At 48.8% G+C, this 22,757-nt stretch overlaps 1 protein-coding gene across 3 annotated transcripts in view; it reads right to left on the bottom strand.

The window, feature by feature from the left end:
* The window catches only part of NWD1 (NACHT and WD repeat domain containing 1), an 88,152-nt gene extending 65,693 nt beyond the window's left edge, over positions 1-22,459 (bottom strand). The window contains exons 1-5 of one of the 3 annotated variants that reach the window (XM_025367720.1): positions 22,142-22,459; positions 20,792-21,015; positions 17,921-18,018; positions 10,954-11,039; positions 5,760-5,876 (exon numbers count right to left, since the gene is read on the bottom strand). Coding sequence is in view for 2 of the 3 variants with exons in the window: in XM_025367719.1 (XP_025223504.1) it covers positions 5,760-5,876; positions 10,954-11,037 (201 nt within the window). In the remaining variant the exon portion in view is untranslated. Of the gene's footprint in view, positions 1-5,759; positions 5,877-10,953; positions 11,040-17,920; positions 18,019-20,791; positions 21,016-22,141 lie in introns of those variants that run through there. The other 2 variants (XM_025367719.1, XM_025367721.1) reach the window with 2 other exon arrangements.
* Positions 22,460-22,757: the final 298 nt, after the last annotated feature.

Genomic DNA, 22,757 nt, shown 5'->3' with positions numbered 1-22,757 from the left:
ACCCTGGAGGTGGAGGTTGTGGTGAGCTGAGATCGTGCCATTGCACTCCAGCCTGGGTGACAAGAGAGAAACTCTGTCTCTCTCTCTCTCACTATATATATGTATAAAATATGTATATATATTATATGTATATATATAATATATATTATATGTATATATTGTATATATTGTATATATTATATGTATATATATTATATGTATATATACACACATATTTTATATATATATGATTTATCTTGATAACTGAGATTTAATTTAAATCTTGTGATGGTTCTCCATTCTTGTTCTGATCCTTCCAGGGAGAATCAGAGGTGAAGCAGGGCTAAGAGGACCCTAAGTCCAGCTTTCTCCTTTTATTATCGTGGAAACAGGGGCCTGGGGATGGAACAGAATTAGTCCAAGGTCACCGGGTGGCTTAAGGGCTGGGATTTCGCCACAGCACTCCAGCCTTGATGACAGAAGAAGACCCTGTCTCAAAAAAAAGAAAAAAAAAAGAAAAGTTAAACTGGAGGAGGCCTAGCCCTTTAGGTCAGAGCCAAAGTCCAGTTTCCTCATGATGAAATAGAAGCAATCAGCTGGGTGCGGTGGCTCACCCCTGTAATCCCAGCACTTTGGGAGGCTGAGGCAGGCAGATCACCTGAGGTCGGCAGGCGGATCACCTGAGGTCAGGAGTTTGAGACCAGCCTGACCAACATGGAGAAACCCTGTCTCTACTAAAAAAAAAAATACAAAAAATTAGCCAGGCATGGTGGTGTGTGCCTGTAATCCCAGCTACTCAGGAGACTGAGGCAAGAGAATCGCTTGAACCCAAGAGGCAGAGGTTGCAGTGAGCTGAGATGGCGCCACTGCACTCCAGCCTGGGCAACAAGAGCGAAACTCCATCTGAAATGAAAAAAAGAAAGAAAGAAAGAAAGAGAGAGAGAGAGAGAGAAAAAGAAAGAAAGAAAGAAAGAAAGAAAGAAAGAAAGAAAGAAAGAAAGAAAGAAAGAAAGAAAGAAAGAAAGAAAGAAAGAAAGAAAGGAAGGAAGGAAGGAAGGAAGGAAGGAAGGAAGGAAGGAAGGAAGGAAGGAAGGAAGGAAGGAAGGAAGGAAGGGAGGGGAGAGAGAGAGGGAGGGAGGGAGGGGAAGGAAGGGAGGAAGGAAGGAAGGAAGGGGAAGGAAGGAAGGAGAAAGAAAGAAGGAAAGAGAGAAAGAAAGAAAGAAAAAGAAAGAAAGAGAAAGGAAGGAAGGAAGGAAGGAAGGAAGGAAGGAAGGGAAGGAGGAAGGAAGGGAGAAAGAGAAGCAATCACCCCTCCACACTTCTTTGAGTTGTACCAGGATATTCCATGGGTGTGCACAAGGAAACCTGAATAAATGGAATCATGCATATTGAAGAAGACACTGTTCTCCAGGGACCCTTGCACCAGTAACAGCCTCATATGAACAAGAGAAGTTGGAAAAGTCATAGCCAGGTGGTATAGTTTGGATGCTTGTCCCCCACCTCCGCCAACCAAAACTCCTGTTGAAACTTAATCCCCAGTGTGGTAGCATTGAGAGGTAGGGCCTTTAAGAGGTGATTAGGTCATGAGGCTCTGCCATCATGAATGGATTAACCCACTCATGGATGAATGGATGAATGAATGAAAAGGTTATCATGAGAATGTGACTTGTAGCTTTATAAGAACAGGAAGAGAGACTGAGACTTGAGATAGCACACTCACCCTCTCGCCATGTGATGCCCTGCACCACCTCAGGACTCTGTGAGATCCCAGTAGCAAGAAGGCCCTCACCAGATGCAGCCCCTTGACCTCGGACTTCCCAGCGTCCAGAAATCTAAGAAATGAATTTCTGGCTGGGCACAGTGGCTCACACCTGTAATCCTAGCACTTTGGGAGGCCAAAGTGGGTGGGTCACTTGAGGTCAGGAGTTTGAGACCAGCCCGACCAACGCGGTGAAACCCCGTCTCTACTAAAAACACAAAAATTAGCTGGAAATCGCTTGAACCTGGGAGGCAGAGGTTGTAGTGCGCTGAGGTCCTGCCACTGCACTCCAGCCTGGGCAATGGAGCAACTTCATCTCAAAAAATATATAATAGAAGTCCGGGTGTGGTGGCTCACGCCTGTAATCCCAACACTTTGGGAGGCCGAGGAGGGTGGATCACCTGAGATCAGGAGTTCGAGACCAGCCTGGCTAACATGGTGAAGCCTTGTCTCTACTAAAAATATTTAAAAATTAGCCAGGCTTGCTAGTAGGTGCCTGTAATCCCAGCTACTTAGGAGGCTGAGGCAGGAGAATTGTTTGAACCCAGGAGATGGAGGTTGCAGTGAGCCAACATGGTCCCACTGCACTCCAGCCTGGTTGACAGAGTGAGACTCCATCTCAAAATAATAATAATAATAATTTCTTTTTAATTCTTTTTTCTTCTTCTTTTTTTCTTAAGAGACAGACTCTTCCTCTGGCACCCAGGCCAGAGTGCCACTGTGCAATCATAGCTCACTGCCACCTCAAACTCCTGGGCTCAAGGGATTTTCCCACCTCAGCCTCCCGAGCAGCTAGGACTACAAGCATGAGCCACTGCCCCAGCTAACTGTTTTATTCTTTTTGTAGAGATGGGGTCTTGCTATGTTGCCCAGGCTGGTCTTGAACTCCTGGGATCACACGATCCTCCGACTTTAGCCTCCCAAAGCACTGGGATTACAGGTGTGATCCACGGTGTCTGGCTTCATCTCTTTACAACCAGTCAGTTTCAGCGATTCTGTTATAAGCAACAGAAAATGGACTAAGACACAAGCCAAGCACAGACCAGTGGTTATACGAAGGAAACAGGTGGTAAAAAAACAAAACAAACAAGCTGCTCCAGTCTGTGGGATCAGGGCAAGGGAAACAGGAACAGTTCCCACCGGGAACAACTCTCAGAGCTCTGGAGATACAAGAGGCAAGAGCCTCTCTAGAAGGAAGCACCATGGGGAGCTGTCCCCAGCCTCGGTGCTGCCTAATAACTTATTTACCAGAGAGACACCTCTCCAAGGGCCTCCGGCACATCTCTGATTTTTGTGGAAGGCCACCCACAAATCAGAGTCATGGAGCAGAATGATGCTGTGGCTCTTGGGCAGTAGAGGGGTGATGCCTGGTTCAAGAGGGAAGCAGGAAGTAAGTCCAGGTCAGCCGGCGATGGGGCCTTTCTGGAAGGTCCCAGGGCTGGTTGGTCAGGCCCCAGAGAAGCTCAGAGATCACCCCTAGGTTCCCTGTGCAATCAGGAAGCTGCACTGTGCTTTTGGCTGTCTGTAATTTGGGTTCCAAAATCAAGTTCCTCCTGGCGTTCTTGTCTCCCTTCTTTTCCCTTTCTTCCTTAATTTTTTTTTTTTTTTTTTGGTAGAGATGGGGTCTCAAGCTGGTCTTTAACTCCTGGGCTCAAGTGATCCTCTCGCTTCAGCCTCTTGAAGTGCTGGGATTACAGGCATGCGTCATGGTCAGCCTCTCTCTCCTTTTTTTTTTCTTGGAAACTCAATAAACTGATCATTGGGCTCCTTTGAAAAATTAAATTTAGGAGACTGGAAATTTAGGAGATTTACAACAGAATGTAGAGTTTTCCAAACATTAGGATATATTTTAAAGCAGTAATAAATAAAACAGAGTGGCACCAAATTACAATAGAAGTGTAGATCAAAAGAATAACTGTAATCCCAGCTACCCAGGAGACTAAGGCTGCAGGATTCCTTCAGTCCAGGAGTTCAAATCCAGTCTGGGCAACATAGCAAGACGTTGTCTAAAAAAAAAAAGGAGAGTAATATATATAAATATGCATGTTTTGCCCATTATTCCTGGCTCATAATTCCCAAAGCCCTTGTTACAGTCTTTTGCTGTAATGTTGGGACACTTTAGGTCTCAGAAGCAGACCTCAGAAAATAGAATATCTCTCTGGTCTTCACCTTCTCCAATTTTTTTTTTTTTTTTTTTTTACCGAGTCTCCCTCTGTTGCCCAGTCTGGAATGCAGTGGCACAATCTCAGCTCACTCCAACCTCTGCCTCCCAGTTTCAAATGATTATCCTGCCTCAGCTTCATGAGTAGCTGGGATTACAGGTGTGCACCACCATGTCTGGCTAATTTTTGTATTTTTAACATAGATGGCGTTTTACCATGTTTCCCAGGCTGCTCTCAAACTCCTGACCTCAAATTATCCGCCTGCCTCAGCCTACCAAAATGCAGACATTACAGGAGTGAGCCACCGCACCTTGCCATGATACTTTACTTTTTCCCTCTTTACTGTCCAGGACAGGGATCAGCACATTTTTCCTGGAAAAAGTCAGATAGTCAATATTTTTGGCCTTACAGGCCAGATGGTCTCTGTCAGAATGACTAAACTCTGCCATTATAGTTTGAAAGCAGTGCTAGACAAAGTGAAAAAAAGTGGACATGGCTGTGTGCCAATAAAGTTTTACTTACAAAGACAGGCAGCAGGCCACACTTGCCTTTCAGGCTTGTTGACCTCTGCTCTAGAATTTCTTTTTTTCTTTCTTTCTTTTTGAGCAAGAGCAACAGAGTCTTCCTCTGTTGCCCAGGCTGGAGTACAGTGGCATGATCTCGGCTCACTACAACCTCCACCTCCCAGGTTCAAGCAATTCTCCTGCCTCAGCCACCCAAGTAGCTGGGATTACAGGCACGTGCCACCACGCCCAGTTAATTTTTATATTATATATTTTTAGTAGATATGGGGTTTCACTATGTTGGCCAGGCTGGTCTCAAACTCCTGACCTCATGATCCACCCGCCTTGGCCTCCCAAAGTGCTGGGATTACAGGTGTGAGCCACCACTCCCGACCCCCTGCTCTAGAATTTCTAAGGAAAATGTGATCATTCTGTATCTGGATGTATCTGGAACTCGATGTAATAAATTAAGATTCAGGCCAGCCTGGGCAACATCAAGACCCCATCTCAAAAAAAAAAAAAAAAAAACAACACCTTAAAACTAGAGCAGGTGCATTGGTTTATGCCTGTAATCCCAGAACTTTGGGAGGCCAGGGTGGGAGGATCGCTTGTGCCCAGGAGTTTGAGATAAACCTGGGCAACATAGTGAGATCCCATCTTTCCAAAACAATACTAGCCAACTGTGGTGGCACACACCTGTAGTCCCAGCTACTCAGGAGAACAAGGCAGGAAGATCACAAGCCCAGGAGTTCAAGTCTATAGTGAGCCATGATCTCGCCACTACACTCTAGCCTGGTCAACAGAGAAAGATCCTGTCTCAAAAAAAGAGAAAAAAAAAAAAAGACTAAGGAATATCATTCAATTTTAATAGCACAAACCATTAATTGTGGACTGGAGAGTGACTTTGTGATAGAGGGGGTGTAACTGGAAGAGAGAGGGGAGAAGTTCCCATAACCTGAAACCAGTGGTCACATGGAGGAAAAAAAATATCCTAAGACCCTGAGGGTTTCCACCGTTTCCATGGTTTTCCAGGATCCCGAAGTCCCATAGACATAAAGTGGAGGAAGTGGGGAAGGTGGGAGAAAGTCCAGATCAAATTCTAAGATTCCTTCTGGCTTCAACACTCTACTCTCCAAGCCACCTGCTGCTTCCATTTGACAGCTAATGACTGGATCCCATTCAGCTCTGCAGAAAGAGTGCTGTGATTGATTAGTAATGTCTGCCACAGGCAGGCCATAGGGATAAAGTATGAAAGCAGAAATAGTACCTACTGCCCTCCTCTGATCAGTTTGTCTAGAAAGCAGGGGGCATATTCTGGAGGAGTAAGAGCTAACCCATTCCTCCTGAGACACTCACAACAAAAGCTGGCCCTATGGATGTTTTCCAACACCGGTCAACCTCCTCCAAGCAGAGTTCTGTGGTCAAGAGGTCAGTGACTTCAGTGTTCTGAATACCCCACCTCAGATCAACGACCTGGGAAATAGAAACACAGGTTTGTCAGAGAGGTGGCATGATAGGTGATTTGTTTTTTCAATCCCTTTTGACAAAAGCAGAAAGTTTCTTTCAAAAATTTTTGACAGCCTCTTCCTGTAGGGGAATATCTGGATTAAAAGAACTTGAACCAAATTCATAACCTCAGTATAATCATGAGAAAAATAACAGACAGACCCACACTGGAGGGAAGGGCATTCTTCAAGATGCCCTGCCAGTCAAAGCCAAGCATGGTGGCGGGCACCTGTAGTCCCAGCTATTCGGGAGGCTGAGGTAGGAGGATCAATTGAGCCCACAAGATAGAGGTTGCAGTAAGCTCTTATTGTACTACTGTACGCCAGCCTGGACGACAGAGCCAGGCCCTGTTGAAAGGAAGGAAGGAAGGAAGGAAGGAAGGAAGGAAGGAAGGAAGGAAGGAAGGAAAGAAAGAAAGAAAGAAAGAAAGAAAGAAAGAAAGAAAGAAAGAAAGAAAGAAAGGAAAGAAAGGGAAAGAAAGAAAGAAAGGAAGGAGACTGCCAAGGTCATGAAAAATAAGGAGACTAAGAAATTGATGCAGACCAGAGGAGACTGGGGCAATAAGACAATGAAATGCAACGGGGTACCCTGGATGGGATTCTTCACCAGAAAAGACTTAGAAGAGCTGGCAACATTTGAATAAAGTTAGGAGGTTAACAGTCACATATCAATGTTGATTTCTCTTTTTTTTTTTTTTTTGAGATGGAGTCTTGCTATGTCGCCCAGGCTGGAGTGCAGTGGAGAGATCTTGTCTCACTGGAAAATCGATCCTTCCTTCCCTCCTTCCTTCCTTCCTTCCTTCCTTCCTTCTTTCCTTCCTCCCTCCCTCCTTCCTTCTTTCCTTCCTTCCTTCCAGTGGCATGATCTTGGCTCATTGCAACTTTTGCCTCCTGGGTTCAAGCCATTCTTATGCCTCAGCCTCCTGAGTAACTGGGACTACAGGTGTACACCACCACGCCTTGCTAATTTTTTGTATTTTTAGTAGAGATAAGATTTCACCATACTGGCCAGGCTGGTCTCGAACTCTTGGCCTCAGGTGATTCCCCCACCTGGGCCTCCCAAAATGCTGAGATTACAGGCGTGAGCCACTGCTCCCAGGCTGATTTATTTCTCTTTTTTTTTTTTTGGTGGAGGGGGGACAGAGTCTTGCTCTGTCACCCAGGCTGGAGCTTAGTGGTGCACTCTCAGCTCACTGCAACCTCCGCCTCCCCGCAGGTTCAAGCGATTCTCCTGCCTCAGCCTCCCAAGCAGCTGGGATTACAGGCGTGCGCCACCACACCTGGCTAAATTTTCACTGTGTTGGTCAGGCTGGTCTCAAACTCCTGATCTCAAGTGATCTGCCTGCCTCAGCCTCCCAAAATGCTAGGATTACAGGCACGAGGTACTGCACCTGGCCTCAAAGTTTATTTCATAGTTGTAACAACATTGTTGGTTGTGCTGTGGTTACATAAAATGTTAGGAAACACAGAGTTTGGGGGTGTATGGGAACTCTGCACTGTCAGTGCGTTTCCTGTAAGCCTAAATTCCAAATTCAGAAGTTTATTTATAAACATTTAGTTGGGCACAGTGGCGTGTGCCTGTAATCACAGCTATTCTGGAGGCTGAGGCATGAGGATTGCTTGAGCCCAGGAGTTCAAGACCAGGTTGGGCAACATAGCAAGACCTCATCTCTAAAAAAATAAAAAAGGAAGTTAATTAAAAATTTAAAAATTAAAATAGATGCAGGGTTTGAAGTAGCTCACGCCTATAATCCCAGTACTATGGGAGGTCGAGGCAGGAGGATCTCTTGAGGCAAGGAGTTTGAGATCAGCCTAGACAGTATAGGGAGAACTTGTATCTGCAAAATAAATAAATAAATAAATAGCCAGGTGTGCTGGTGTGTGCCTGTGGTCCCAGATACTTGAGAGGCTGAGGCAGGAGGCTCACCTGAGCCCAGGAAGCAGAAGCTGCAGTGAGCTGTGATCGCACCCCTGCACTCCAGCCTGGATGACAGAGCGAGACCCTGTTGCAAGAAAAAAAGAAAGATGAAAAAGCTCTCTAAAAAAAGGAACTTGGCCATTTTCAAACTGTTGCTTTGAAAGCAAGGACGTGTCCACACTTGTTCACAAAGCTTTCCTTGCAAAGGAGGGTGTTTAGTTTGGCCAGCACTGGACATAGCAAGGTCTCCTTGGCAACCGCACGCTTGCGGTTCATTTGTGCCTGCTCGCCACGGGGAGGCTGGGCAGAACGGCTCAGTTCAAGTAGGCAAAGCTGACCCTGCGGAAGGCTGGGGTGACAGGGAGACAACGACAACTCGGAATAGTCCCTGCCTCCCTGAATTCTTTAGTCCCGAGGAAAAGACGCATAGATTCCTATGTGAGAAGGCCAGCAGTACTGAATGTGACTGGAGGAAGAAAGGGGGAGGAACAATGAGTTAGAGGAGCAGGAAAGGAAAAGGGGTCAGGAGTCAGCCTCCGGAAGGAGCTTGTGCCTCCGGAGAGACCACCGTCTCCCTATTACACATGGAGGATGTTGACAGCATCCGCATCAGAGCACCGGCGTGGGCATTAAACAGAAGAGCTCGACCATTTCATCAGCTCTCAGTGCTGATGCTTTCATAGTGCCTCTGACATTGAACTGTGTCTCATGATCAATGGTGGGCACAGTGGAATTTCCAGCACTGCTTCTTTCTTAGTAATAAATATACAAACCAAAATGATCATGCATCTGTTTCCTTTTCTTTTCTTTTTTACCCAAAGATCCACTTGATTTTTTTTTTTTTTTTTTTTTTTTTTTTGAGACGGAGTCTTGCTCTGTTGCCAGGCTGGAGAGCCGTAGCATGATCTCAGCTCACTGCAACCGCCACCTCCCAGGTTCAAGCAATTCTCCTGCCTCAGCCTCCTGAGTAGCTGGGATTACAGGTGTGCGTCACCACACCCGGCTAATTTTTGTATTTTTAGTAGAGAGGGGGTTTCATCATGTTGTCCAGGCTGGTCTCAAACTCCTGACCTCAGGTGATCCACCCTCCTTGGCCTCCCAAAGTGCTGGGATTACAGGCATGAGCCACTGCGCCCGGCCCAGATTTTTTTTTTTTTTTTTAAGACAGCATCCCAATCTGGCACCCAGGCTAGAGTGCAGTGGCTCCATCACAGCTCACTGTAGCCTCAAACTCCTGGGCTCAAGTGATCCTCCCGCCTCAGCCTCCCCAGTAGCTGGGACTACAGGTGGGCATCACCACACCCAGCTCACTTTTTTTTAAATTTTATAGAGACGGGATCTTGTTATATTACCCAGGCTGGTATCAAACTCCTGGCCTCCAGTAATCCTCCTGCTTTGGCCTCCCAAAGCACTGGGAATACAGGTGTTAGCCACCGTGCCTGACCTCATCTTTTAACCAAATGGGACTTTGGTGCAATGAATCATTCTGATAAATAGCAAGGAGGCAGCCTCAAGTTAAGCTGAGACTCCAAAGATGGTTCATCAGTTTCCACAAGGAAATGTGCAGGCAGAAATATCCCTGGTTAGCCAGGCATAGTGGTGCATGCCTGTAGTTTCAGCTCCTCAGGAGGCTGAGGCAGGAGGATCCCTTGAGCCCAGAAGGTCAAGGTTGCAGTGAGCTGTGAGATCACACCACTGCACTTTTTTTTTTGTTTGTTTCTTTGTTTGTTTTTGAAATGAGGTCTTGCTCTGTCGCCCACTGGACCTCATCTCAAAAAAAAAAAAAAAAAAAAAAAAAAAAAAAATTCCCTAGCCAGAGATTGGTACAAGGAGGCACTGTTAGGGGCTCCTACTGTTTTGGGACTGTGCCAATTAGGTACTCCATCAGCATTCTAGAAAAAGGCATGTCCAACCTCCATGCCCATCCCCCATCCCCCAAATCCCAAAGACCTCTTATACTCCTCCTGAAGCCCAGTACGAAGAGGGCCAGGAAGCCCTGAAGGCAAGACAAAAACAGCAGCAACAACGACAGACAGTTAAATGACATGCCCAAGGTCACATTGCAAGGGAGGCAGCAACGAATCTGTGTTTCAAAGCATTCGCTCCTACCCACTTTTCTACACCACCTGCCACGCTAACCAAGCAAGGTGCGCACGGCTGTAACCCCTCCACTTGTCTTTTTTTTTTTTTTTTCTTTTTTGAGACAGAGTCTTGCTCTGTCACCCATGCTGGAGTGCAGTGGCTTGATCTCAGCTCACTGCAATCTCCGCTTCCCGGGTTCAAGAGATTCTCCTGTCTCAGCCTCCTGAGTAGCTGGGACTACAGGCATGAGCCACCACGCCCAGCTAATTTTTATATTTTTAGTAGAGACGGAGTTTCACCATATTACCCAGGCTAGTCTCGAGCTTCTGACCTCAAGCGATTTGCCCGCCTCGGCCTCCCAAAGTGCTGGGATTACAGGTGTCAGCCACCGCGCCTGATCCCACCTGCTTTTTTATAGTCCCAAGGATTTTTATCTCCACAGCCGGATCCCCAGGACTAACTACAGAATCTGCGGGGTTCGGTGCAAAAAGAACATGTGGGCCCTTTGTTTAAAAATCATTGTGAATTCTAAAACTCAACAATAACGTGTTAAAAGATAGCCGGGCGTGGTGGCAGGCACCTGTAATCCCAGCCACTCAGGAGGCTGAGGCAGGAGAATAGCTTGAACCCTGGAGGCCGAGGTTGCAGTGAGCCGAGATCGCACCATTGCACTCCAGCCTGGGTGGCAGAGAGAGACTCCGTCTTTAAAAAAAAAAAAGCATGGAGCTGGGCTTGGTGGCTTACGCCTGTAACCCCAGCATTTTGGGGGGTCGAGGCAGGCGGATCACAAGGTCAAGAGGTCAAGACCATCCCGGCCAACACAGTGAAACCCCATCTCTACTACAAATACAAAAATCAGCTGGGCGTGGTGGCACACGCCTGTAGTCCCAGCTACTCAGGAGGCTGAGGCAGGAGAATTGCTTGAACCTGGGAGGTGGAGGTTGCAGTGAGCCGAGATCGTGCCACTGTACTCCAGCCTGGCGACAGAACAAGGACTACGTGTCAAAAAAAAAAAAGCATGGAGCCCAGAGTGACTTGCAGTTACCTCAAACATCAAGCCATGCTTCTGGCAGAAGGTCTGCACCTCGGGGTAGGCAGTGCTCTGCAGGGCTTCCCTCTCTGCGTCCATATCTGCAGGGAAGGGCATGGAGGATATTAGTGGAAAGGACCCAGAACTCTTCCCAGTCTCATAGCTCTGCTTTTATTTTATTGATAGACTTTTGTCTTTTTTCCCCATTTTTGTGGAAAATGGGATCTCGCTATGTTGCCCAGGCTGGTCTCAAGTTCCTGCCCTCAAGAGATCGTCTCTCCTCTGCCTTCCAAAGTATTGGGATTACAGGCGTGAGCCACTGCGCCTGGCCTACGACTAAAGCCTCATCTGCCGCCACCATCTCAAAAAAAAAAAAAAAAAAAGAAAAGAAAAAAATGGCAATAGGCAGTTATTTTATTTATTTTGTGGAGTCTCGCTATGTTTCCTAGGCTCCCTATGTTTCCTATGTTTGTGAAGAGTGCTGTTGAAAACACATGGGTGGGCTGGGCTAGAGAATAACAGGGATAAATATTTCTTTCTTTTCTTTTCCTTGCCTGCCTGCCTTCCATTCCTTCCTTCCTTCCTTCTTTCCTTCCTTCCTTCCCTCTCTCTTTCTTTCTTTTCTTTTTTCTTTCTTTTTTTTTTTTTTTTTTGAGACAGAGTCTCACTCTGCTGCCCAGGCTAGAATGTAGTGGCACAATCTCAGCTCACTGCAACCTCCGCCCACCAGGTTCAAGCGATTCTCCTGCCTCAGCCTCCAGAGTAGCTGGGATTATAGGCGCACACCACCACACTGGGCTAATTTTTGTATTTTTAGTAGAGACGGGGTTTCACCATGTTGGCCACGCTGGTCTCGAACTCCTGACCTCAGGTGCCTCGGCCTCCTAAAGCGCTGGGATTACAGGCGTGAGCCACCGCACCCAGCCTTTTTTTATTTTATTTTATTTTATTTTTTTACTTTTTGTAGAGATGGGGCCTTCCCGTGCTGCTCAGGCTGGTCTTGAACTCTTGAGCTCAAGCAATCCACCCACTTCAGCGGGACAAATCTACTTTAGATTGAGGGGCAGAGAAGGGCTCCCTGAAGAAGGGATGTTTGCACTGAGACCCAAAGGATCAGAGTAAGAAGGAGAAGAGGGAACAGTGAGAGTGATAGTCCTGATGTTAGTCCCATGGCCCTGTGGATTCCCAGATCTATTCTGGTGTGGATACAACAGGTAGACAAGGAGGCGACCGCACGAGATAAGGTTGGGGAGGTGAGCAGGGTCCGGTCACACAGGGCCATGCAGCTGTGGCAAGATTCTGCCAGTTTTTAAGCCTAACACACAGTACATTGGTCATAAATGTTAGTTGCAACATCATACGCCACTCACAGCAACTCTATCAAGTTGGGTTCTCAGTCTGGCTTCTCGAGGAGCAAACAGAGGGTCCGGGAGGCTCCCACATGAGTCACTACCTGAGCTGCATTCACATTATAGAGGTTTCCCAAGTCTCCCACCTCGGCCTCCCAACGTGCTGGGATTGCAGGCATGAACCACTGCACCCAGCCCGCAAGCTGCAATTACTGAATTGTTTTTTTCTTTTTTTTTTTTTTTTTTGAGATGGATTCTCGCTCTGTCGCCCAGGCTGGAGTGCAGTGGTGCGATCTTGGCTCACTGCAAGCTCCGCCTCCCGGGTTTACGCCATTCTCCTGCCTCAGCCTCCCAAGTAGCTGGGACTACGGGCACCCGCCACCATGCCCGGCTAATTTTTTGTATTTTTAGTAGAGACGGGGTTTCACCGTGTTAGCCAGGATGGTCTCGATCTCCTGACCTCGTGATCCGCCCGCCTCGGCCTCCCAAAGTGCTGGGATTACAGGCGTGAATCACCGGAATCACCGTGCCGAGCCTGCAATTACTTAATTTATTTGTCCGTTCCCCCAACCAGGATGTAATCTCTATGAGAGCACATATACATAGAGTGGTGTGGCCAGGCACGGTGGCTCACACCTGTAATCCCAGCACTTTGGGAGGCCGAGGGGAGCAGATGACCTGAGGTCAGGAGTTCGACACCAGCCTGGTCAACATGGTGAAACTCCATCCCTACTAAAAATACAAAAATTAGTTGGGCATGGTGGCAGATGGCCTTAATCTCAGCTGCTTGGGAGGCTGAGGTAGGAGAATCCCTTGAACCCAGGAGGCGGAGGTTGTAGTGAGTCCAGATCACACCACTGCACTCCAGCCTGGGCGACAGAGTGAGACTCCATCTCAAAAAAAAAAAAAAAAAAAGAACAATGACCCGCAAATGTTCCATAATACTATGTTCTCCAAAACAAATGTTTTTAAATCCGATTTGTATTTTCTGCCAATTTCCGTGGTTTAAATACTCCACCTTGGTTAATATCAAGTTGCCAAGTGACTTCACTGAATGTGGAGTTGGGCAGTGCTGTGTAGCAGCATGCTATTATCTAACATCTCCTGGTTTATTTATTTTGTTTTTTGAGACAGAATTTTGCTCTGTTGTCCAGGCTGGAGCGCCATGGCACAATCTCGGCTCACTGAAACCTCCCAGATTCAAGGGATTCTCCTGCCTCAGCCTCCCGAGTAGCTGGGATTACAGGCACCCACCACCATGCCTGGCTAATCTTTTGTATTTTTAGTAGAGACAGGTTTTCACCATTCTGCCCAGGTTGGTCTTCAACTCCTGAGCTCAGGTGATCCACCTGCCTCAGCCTCCCAAAGTGCTGGGATTACAGGCGTGAAACACGGTATTGGTTCACCTCTAGGTCTCTTAAAGGACTCCATGAGCTGTGCCCATCGCCCTGACACTGCCTGAGAGTGCCCACCTGCCTCTGAGCCCCCATCCATACACTACACCTTACCTGAGACCGTGGAACTGATGAAGATGGTCACACCGGTGGGTGGAGGTGGTGGGAGGGGGCTGGCTTCACCCTGCAGAAGCTGCCGGCGGGTACTCGGGCTGAGGGGGCCCACGCTCATTGCTGCCCACCCACTGAGATGATCCTTCCCCTGGAAAGGGCCCGGGGCTCAGAGACCTCACGCCAGCAGCCAGGCAGCCTTCCTGGGAGGCCAGCCGGGCAGGGCCATCAGGAACAGGGAGTCAGTTTCACCTTCCGAGGCTCCCCCAGTGACCTGCAGCTCCCACCACCTCCAGCGCCTCTGGGGAGCTGAACCAGCTCCTCTCCACTGCTTTCCTTGGTCTGTAAACACTCATGGAGGGATATTAGACAGTGGCCTCCCTGCCAAGACCTCTGGATATTGGCTCCTCTAGGCACGGGAGTCCTCTTCCCAGCTCCTCGTCCTCAGAGCTCAGTGGTCGCCACAGCAACTGTGGTTTCCCAGTGCTGGGAGTTGGGCCCGGGCACCAGCCAACCTCTTGAACACCTGGGTCCCCTGGGGCCTGCCCATGTAAATTGAGCCTGAACCCAGGTGTACGGAGGAGATGCTGGGAGCCATGCCCAGCCCCACAGCCCAGACAAGAAAGACAAACGCTTGACGAAAGTCTCACTCCATCCCGCCCTTACCACCCCCTCCCACGAGGCAAAGTCCTTCCACGTCCAGGCACTGCACATACTATTTCAACTAGCTGTTCTCACTTGGGGACCATTCAGCCCCCAGGGGACACTTGCAATGTCTGGAGACCTTTTCAGTTGCCACGACTGGGGGATGATACTGGCATCGTGTGAGTAGAGACCAGGGATGCTGCTCAACATCTTACAATGCCCAGGAAGCTCCCACAAAGAATGATCCATCCCCAGTTGTCAGCAGTAGTTAAAAAACTGAGAAACCAGTTTTAGGCCAGGTGCAGTGGCTCATGCCTATAATCCCAGCACTTTGGGAGGCCGAGGCAGATGGATCACTTGAGGTCAGGAGTTCAAACCAGCCTGGCCAACATGGTGAAGCCCCGTCTCTATGAAAAATACAAAAATTAGCCGGGCATGATGGCACAGGCCTGTAGTCCTAGCTACTTGGGAGGCTGAGACAGGAGAAACACTTGAACTCAGGAGGTGGAGGTTGCAGTGAACTGAGATCGCGCCACTGCACTCCAGCCTGTTGACAGAGCAAGACACTATCTCAAAAGAAAAAAGAAAAAAAGAAAGAAAACAGTTTTAAATCAACTCTAGTAGCTGGGCATGGTGGCTTGTTCCAGTAATCCCAGCTATTCAAGAGGCCAGAGTGGGAGGATCACTTGAGCCAGGAGTTCAAAACCCGCCTGGGCAACACAGTGAGACCTCATCTCTGCAAAAAAAAAAAAAAAAAAGCTTTTTAAAAATATAGACATGGGCCAGGAGCAGTGGTGTCTCACGCCTGTAATCTCAACACTTTGGGAGGCCGAGGCAGGCGGATCACCTGAGGTCGGGAGTTTGAGACAAGCCTGACCAACATGAAGAAATCCCATCTCTTCCAAAACTACAAAATTAGCCGGGTGTGGTGGTGCATGCCTATAATCCTGGCTATTCGGGAGGCTGAGGCAGGAGAATCACTTGAACCAAGGGGGTGGAGGCTGCAGTGAGCCGAGATCCTGCCACTGCACTCCAGCCTGGGCAATGAAAATGAAACTGTCTCAAAAAAAACAAAAAACAATGTAGGCCGGGCGCGGTGGCTCAAGCCTGTAATCCCAGCACTTTGGGAGGCCGAGACGGGCGGATCACGAGGTCAGGAGATCGAGACCATCCTGGCTGACACGGTGAAACCCCGTCTCTACTAAAAAATACAAAAAAACTAGCCGGGCGAGGTGGCGGGTGCCTATAGTCCCAGCTACTCGGGAGGCTGAGGCAGGAGAATGGCATGAACCCGGGAGGCGGAGCTTGCAGTGAGCCAAGATCACGCCACTGCACTCCAGCCTGGGCGGCAGAGCGAGACTCTGTCTCAAAAAAAAAAAAAAAAACAACAACAAAAAACAATGTAGCCATGGCATAGTAGTGTGGCCTGTTGTCCCAGCTACTAGGGAGGCTGAGATTGGAGGATTGCATGAGCCCAAGAGTTCAAAGCTGCTGTGAGCTATGATCACGTGCCTGTAATCCCACTGCTTTGGGAGGCCAAGGTAGATGGATCACTTGAGGTCATGAGTTCAAGACCAGCCTGTCCAACATGGTGAAACCCGTCTCTACTAAAAATACAGAAATTAACCAAGAGTGGTGGTGCGCCCCTGTAGTCCCAGCTACTCGGGAGGCTGAGGCAGGGGCATCGCTTGAACCTGGGAGGCAGAGGTTGAAGTGAGCCAAAATCGTGCCACTGCATTCCAGCCTGAGTGACAGAGGGAGACTCCATCTCAAAAATAAATAAATAAATAAATAAATGAACAATATGATTAAATAAATAAATAAACTCTAGCTAGTTATCTTTGCCTGCAGGAAGTTTGTTGTTATGTGATACAGGGTCTTGCTCTGCCACCCAGGCTGGAGTGCAGTGGTGCGATCATAGCTCACTGCAGCCTCCATCTCCTGGGCTCGAGTGATCCTCCCATCTCAGCCTCCCAAGTAGCTGGGACTACAGGTGTGCACCATCATGTCTGGTTAATTTTTTTTTTTTGAGACGGAGTCTCACTCTGTCACCCAGGCTGGAGTTCAGTGGCGCGATCTCCGCCTCCCGGGTTCACGCCATTCTCCTGCCTCAGCCTCTCGAGTAGCTGGGACCACAGGTGCCCACCACCACGCCCAGCTAATTTTTTACATTTTTAGTAGAAACAGGGTTTCACCGTGTTAGCCAGGATGGTCTCAATCTCCTGACCTCGTGATCTGCCCGCCTTGGCCTCCCAAAGTGCTGGGATTACAGGTGTGAGCCACTGCACCCGGCCATGTCTGATTAATTTTTTTTTAAATTTTGTCTAGAGTCTGGGCACAGTAGCTCATGCCTATAATCCCAGCACTTTGGGAGTCCAAGATGGGCGAATCATTTGAGCTCAGGAGTCCAAGATCAGCCTGGCCAACATGGTAAAACCTTGTCTCTACTAAAACTACAAAAATTAGCTGGACATGATGGTGCACACCTGTAGTCCCAGCTATTTGAGAGGCTGAGGCATGGGAATCGCTTGAACCTGGGAGGCAGAGAGGTTGCAGTGAGCCAAGATCATACCACTGCACTCCATCCTGGGCGACAGAGTGAGACTCCATCTCAAAAAATAAAAAAAAATAAAAATAAAAATTTTTGGCCAGGCACAGTGGCTCACGCCTGTAATCCCAGCACTTTGGAAGGCCGAGGTGGGTGGATCACCTGAGGTCAGGAGTTCCAGACCAGCCTGGCCAACATGGTGAAACCCCGTCTCTACCAAAAATACAAAAAATTAGCTGGGCGTGATGGCACACACCTGTAGTCCCAGCTACTTGGGAGGCTGAGGCAGGAGAATGACTTGAACCTGGGAGGCAGGGTTGCAGTGAGCCGAGATCGCACCATTACACTCCAGCCTGGGCAACAGAGGTGAAACTTCATCTCAAAAAAATTTTTTTTTTTGGTAGAGATGGGGTCTCACCGGGTTGAGTTCAAGGCTGGAACTTGGCAGGCTCCTGGCAATAAGGGATCCTCCCACCCGAGCCTCCCAAAATGTTGATATTACAAGCGTGAGCCCCCCGCCCAGCCATGATCTGACATTATTGAAAATGCCCTCGCGGCCGGGCGGGGTGGCTCAAGCCTGTAATCCCAGCACTTTGGGAGGCCGAGACGGGCGGATCACGAGGTCAGGAGATCGAGACCATCCTGGCTAACACGGTGAAACCCTGTCTCTACTAAAAAATACAAAAAACTAGCCGGGCGAGGTGGCGGGCGCCTGTAGTCCTAGCTACTCGGGAGGCTGAGGCAGGAGAATGGCGTAAACTCGGGAGGCAGAGCTTGCAGTGAGCTGAGATCCGGCCACTGTACTCCAGCCTGGGCGACAGAGTGAGACTCCGTCTCAAAAAAAAAAAAGGAAATGCCCTGGCGACCTGAATCCTGCCCCACCTCTTCGCAGCAGTAGCAAACCACCGCTGGAGGCAGAGAGAACACGCGTGTACCTTGACATCCATGAGTCTGGTTTGAATGCCAGCTCCTCCATCGCCCTCCTGGAGGACTTACACAAGTGGCCTCCCTCCCAGGGCCTCAGCCGCATAGTCTGTGAAATGAAAATAAGAGCCATTCAGGGCACTCGTCTCTGCAGCAATACATGAGGTAGCGCATTGTGTTAGCAGATCAAAATTAATGCCAAAAATATCCACCTTGAACAAAACATCAACAAGGCAGTTGGGAGATAGGTCTGTAAAATGCCCAGCATGTAGTGAGCCCTCAACAAAACAGTGATATTGATTCTACTGAGTCAACTGTATTTTCAAACCTTTGTATCTTTGCTCTTACTATCCTCTCTGCCTCGACTTCCCTTCCCTGCCTTGTCCACCCAGGACAGACTCTGCCATTGAGGGATCCCCAAGAGCACCCTCAAGTTCCACGATTCCTTAGGACTCAGAGAATTTAAAAATGGTGTTATATCCCAGGCAAGGTGGCTCACGTCTGTAATCCCAGCACTTTAGGAGGCCAAGGAGGGCTAATCACTTGAGGTCAGGAGTTGGAGACCAGCCCGGCCAGCATGGTGAAACCCTGTCTCTACTAAAAATACAAAAATTAGCCGGGCATGACGGTGCATGTCTGTAATCCCAGCTACTTGGGGGGCTGAGACATGAGAATCCCTTGAACCCGGGAGGCGGAGGTTGCAGTGAGCTGAGATCACACCACACCCAGTCTCAGCAACAGAGTGACATTCCATCTCAACACAAAACAAAACAAAACAAAACAAAACAAAACAAAACAGAACAGAAAAAGCTGTAAAATAGGTACTCATAGGTTATGATGAATGGATATAAATTAAAATCAGCCAAGGGGCCAGGCACAGTGGCTCATGCCTATAATCTCGGCACTTTGAGAGGCTGAGATGGGGGATTGCTTGAGCCCAGGAGTTCAAGACCAGCCCGGGCAACAAGGGAGACAGCGTCTCTACAAAATAAAAAATTATCCAGGGCCAGACGTGGTGGTTCACGCCTGTAATCCCAGCACTTTGGGAGTCCAAGGGTTCAAGACCAGCCTGGGCAACATGATGAAACCCCATCTCTACAAAAAAATTTAAAAATTAGCCAGATGTGGTGGTGCATACCTGTAGTCCCAGCTATTCACAAGGCTGAGGTGAGAGGATCACTTGAGCCTGGGAGGCAGAGGTTGCAGTGAGCCAAGATCGCAACACTGTACTCCAGCCTGGGAAAAGGAGCGAGACCCTATCTCAAAAAAAAAAATCAGCTGGGCATGGTGATTCATGTCTGTGGTCCTAGCTACTTGGGAGGCTGAGATGAGAGAATCACTTGAACCCAGGAGGTTGCGGCTGCAGTGAGCCATAATTATGCCACTGTACTCCAGCCTGGGCAACAGAGCGAGACTCTGCCTCAAAAATTAAATAAGATCAGGCACAGGAAGAGGCATCCAGGGCAGGGCCCAGGAGAGACCAGGTGTGAGATTTCAGGTGTGACAACATGCATAGTTTGGCACCAACTAGGAAAGCACTCCTGAGCCTTGGTGTCTGGGGTTTTTATTGGGGGTGGGTCATGTAGAAATCACTGATCACCTGCATGGCTGACTTTAATCCCCAGCCCCTCCAGGGGTCAACCGATATCGCATGACTCAAAGCTCCCTCTCTAAGTCGTGTTGTTAGTATCCAGTGTGAGCCAAGGCTCTCCAGGTAAACAAAGACACTCTTATCGCTTTCCAAGGGCTTAGAGGTCACTTCCCAGGAGCAGGTCAAGAGCTACACCTTTAACGTGTGGCGTGTGGACAACTCAGGCCTGCTGAGTTAATGCTTTTTTTTTTTTTTCTTTTCTTTTTTAAGAGTCAGGGTCAGCCAGGCACAGTGACTCACATCTGTAATCCCAGCACTTCGGTATGCTGAGGCAGGCAGATCGCCTGAGGTCGGGAGTTTGAGACCAGCCTGGCCAACATGGAGAAACCCCGTCTCTACTAAAAATACAAAATTAGCTGGGCGTGATGGTGCATGCCGGGGAGGCTGAGGCAGGAGAATTGCTTGAACCCAGGAGGCGGAGGTTGTGGTGAGCTGAGATCGTGCCATTGCACTCCAGCCTGGGCAACAAGAGCGAAACTCCGTCTCAAAGAAAAAAAAAAAGAGTCAGGGTCTTGCTTTGTCGCCCAGGCTGGAGTGCAGTGGTACTATTGTGGCTCATTGCAGCCTCCAACTCCTGTCCTCAAGTGATCCTCCCACCTCAGCCTCCTGAGTAGCTGGAACTACAGGCACACAACACCATGCCCAGCTAGATAGGCACACACCACCATGCCCAGCTAGATAGCCACACACCACCATGCCCAGCTAGTTTTTTAAGTTTGCTTTTTTTTTTTTTTTAAGAGACAGGGTCTCACTCTGTTGCCCAGATTAGAGTGCAGCGACATGATCATAGCTCACTACAGCCTTGAACTCCAGGATTCAAGCCATCCTCCTGCCTCAGCCTCTCAAGTAGCTGGAACTGTAGGCATGTGCCACCATGCTAGGCTTAAGTTTTTTATTTTTTGTAGAGACAGGGGTCTCACTATGTTGCCCAGGCTGGTCTTGAACTCTTGGCCTCAAGCCATGCTCCTGCCTCAGCCTCCCAAAGTGCTGGGATTAGAGGCATGAGCCACCACGTGCGGCCAGAGTTAATTATTTTCTCAACAGTAAAGGCCCGGTAAGTAGAGTTGAGTGTCACCATTTGACAGATGAGAAAACTGCAGCTTAGAGTGAGAAAGTTCTCACCAGCTAGAAGGGCAGAGTCAGGGAGCGAGTGCTGGTCTACTCCCTCTCCTCCAGGGACCCTGCCCCCATAAACCCAGTCCAGCCACCCAGCCACCTTCCCACAACTCACCCGGATACCACAGTTGAGCTGCAGCCTGCTGATCTCACTGAGGCTCCAGTTCTCGGTCCCAGCATCTCTCCAGACCTCTCTTAGCACCTCCTCCCCAGTCTTCTGACCTTGAATTGGCCTCCACCACAATTTCTGGTCCTTCTCTCGTTTTTCCTGGGTCACAGCAGGCTCCTTGGACCTGAATTCACTTCAGGGCATGGCCACACTCCCTCGGTTACTGCCTCCTGATGTCCGCAGGAGGATCAGAGGCTTTAACCTTGACTTTCACCTCTAGGCTTTTTCCTACTCTCTATCCCAGGCTTCCTCTATCTCAGTATGACAGACATTTGAGGCCAGATCATCCTCTGTGGTGGCAATTGTCCCATGCATTTTAGGATGTTGCAAAACATTTCCGGCCCCCACCCACTAGATTTCAACAGCACACCCCCCACCCCCGCCACCACTACCACCAAAGTCTTGACAATTAAAAGGCATCCCTAGGCTGAATGTGGTGGCTCACGCCTCTAATCCCAGCACTTTGAGGGGCCAAGGCAGGCAGATTGCTTGAGGCCAGGAGTTCAAGACCAGCCTGGCCAACATGGCGAAACCCCATCTCTACTAAAAATACAAAAATTAGCTGGCATGGTGGCATGTACCTGTAATCCCAGCTACTTGGAAGCCTGAGGCAGGAGAATCACTTGAACCCGGGAAGTGGAGGTTGCAGTGAGCCAAGATCATGCCACTGCACTCCAACCTGGGCAACAGAGCGAGACTGAGACTCCATCTCAAAAAAAAAAAAAAAAAGTCTCGGCCAGGCGCAGTGGCTCATGCCTGTAATCCCAGCACTTTGGGAGGCCGAGGCAGGCAGATCACAAGGTCAGGAGATCGAGACCATCCTGGCTAACATGGTGAACTCCATCTCTACTAAAAATACAAAAAATTAGCAGGGTGTGTGGCGGATGCCTGTAGTCCCAGCTACTCGGGAGGCTGAGGCAGAAGAATGGCATGAACCTGGGAGGTGGAGCTTGCAGTGAGCCGAGATTGTGCCACTGCACTCCAGCCTGGGCAACAGAGCAAGACTTCATCTCAAAAAAAAAAAAAAAAGTCTTCCTAGACATTGCATTGTCTCCTAGGGGGCAGAATTCCCTTACTTGAGAATCCTTAGTCTAATGCATTTAGCTTATTTCAACCTCAGGGCCTTTGCACGTCCTGTACCTTAATGTTCTATGCTGCATCTGTTCATGTCGTTCACATTTTAGCTTCAATGCTACCTCCTCCTGAGAGGCTGTCTCTGACCATCCCATTGCGTAGTGACCCCTTAAGTCACTCCCAATGCCATCGCCCTATTTTAATTTTCTGCACAGTACTCACCACCAGCTGATATGTTTCTACGTGTTATTGTTTGTCTCTCCCATGAGAAAGTGAATTCCACGAGCCCAAGGATCTTGTCTGGTAAGGTTGGCGTGCCTGGCACATAGTAGGTGCTCAGTAAATTATCATCACAACAGGTTCCTCCACAACTGTTTCTCTTTCTTGACTTCTGTTTGTTGCTGAAGACGACAGCTAAGCAAGATTGGGCTTCCCCAGTAAGGACAGAGGCCCTTTGCAGTGTTAGCGTTCTGCCTGTCCTGGGGGCTCCAGCCTCTCTTTTGCCCTTGCTGGTAGCGGAAGGGCCAATATAGACTCCTCTGGGGAAATAAGTTAGAGAGGAGTTTCCTGGCCTCGGCGCCACCCGGAAGACAAGCCCCTAGCTATCCTAGTAACTTTTGTCTTAACGTATTTTATGTGTCTCTCCTTGCCCAATTCTCCCAGCAACTGGGATAATGAAAGAAATTGTTTGCACTCAGGCCCCAGCTTAGCCGGGCATTCAGCCCAGACTTGGTGGTTAACCATTGTGTGCCAGGCTGATATGGCTTCTCGTAAAAGATGCCATTTGCTCACAGTCTAGAAGTTGCCAGTTGGTTGGCATTTGGCATTAGCCGTCCAT

Source organism: Theropithecus gelada, chromosome 19 (genome assembly GCF_003255815.1).
Source record: "Theropithecus gelada isolate Dixy chromosome 19, Tgel_1.0, whole genome shotgun sequence".
NCBI classification, from domain to species: Eukaryota; Metazoa; Chordata; class Mammalia; order Primates; family Cercopithecidae; genus Theropithecus; species Theropithecus gelada.
The sequence above is the reverse complement of the archived record's forward strand: the minus strand, read 5'-3'. Positions and strand labels throughout refer to the sequence as shown.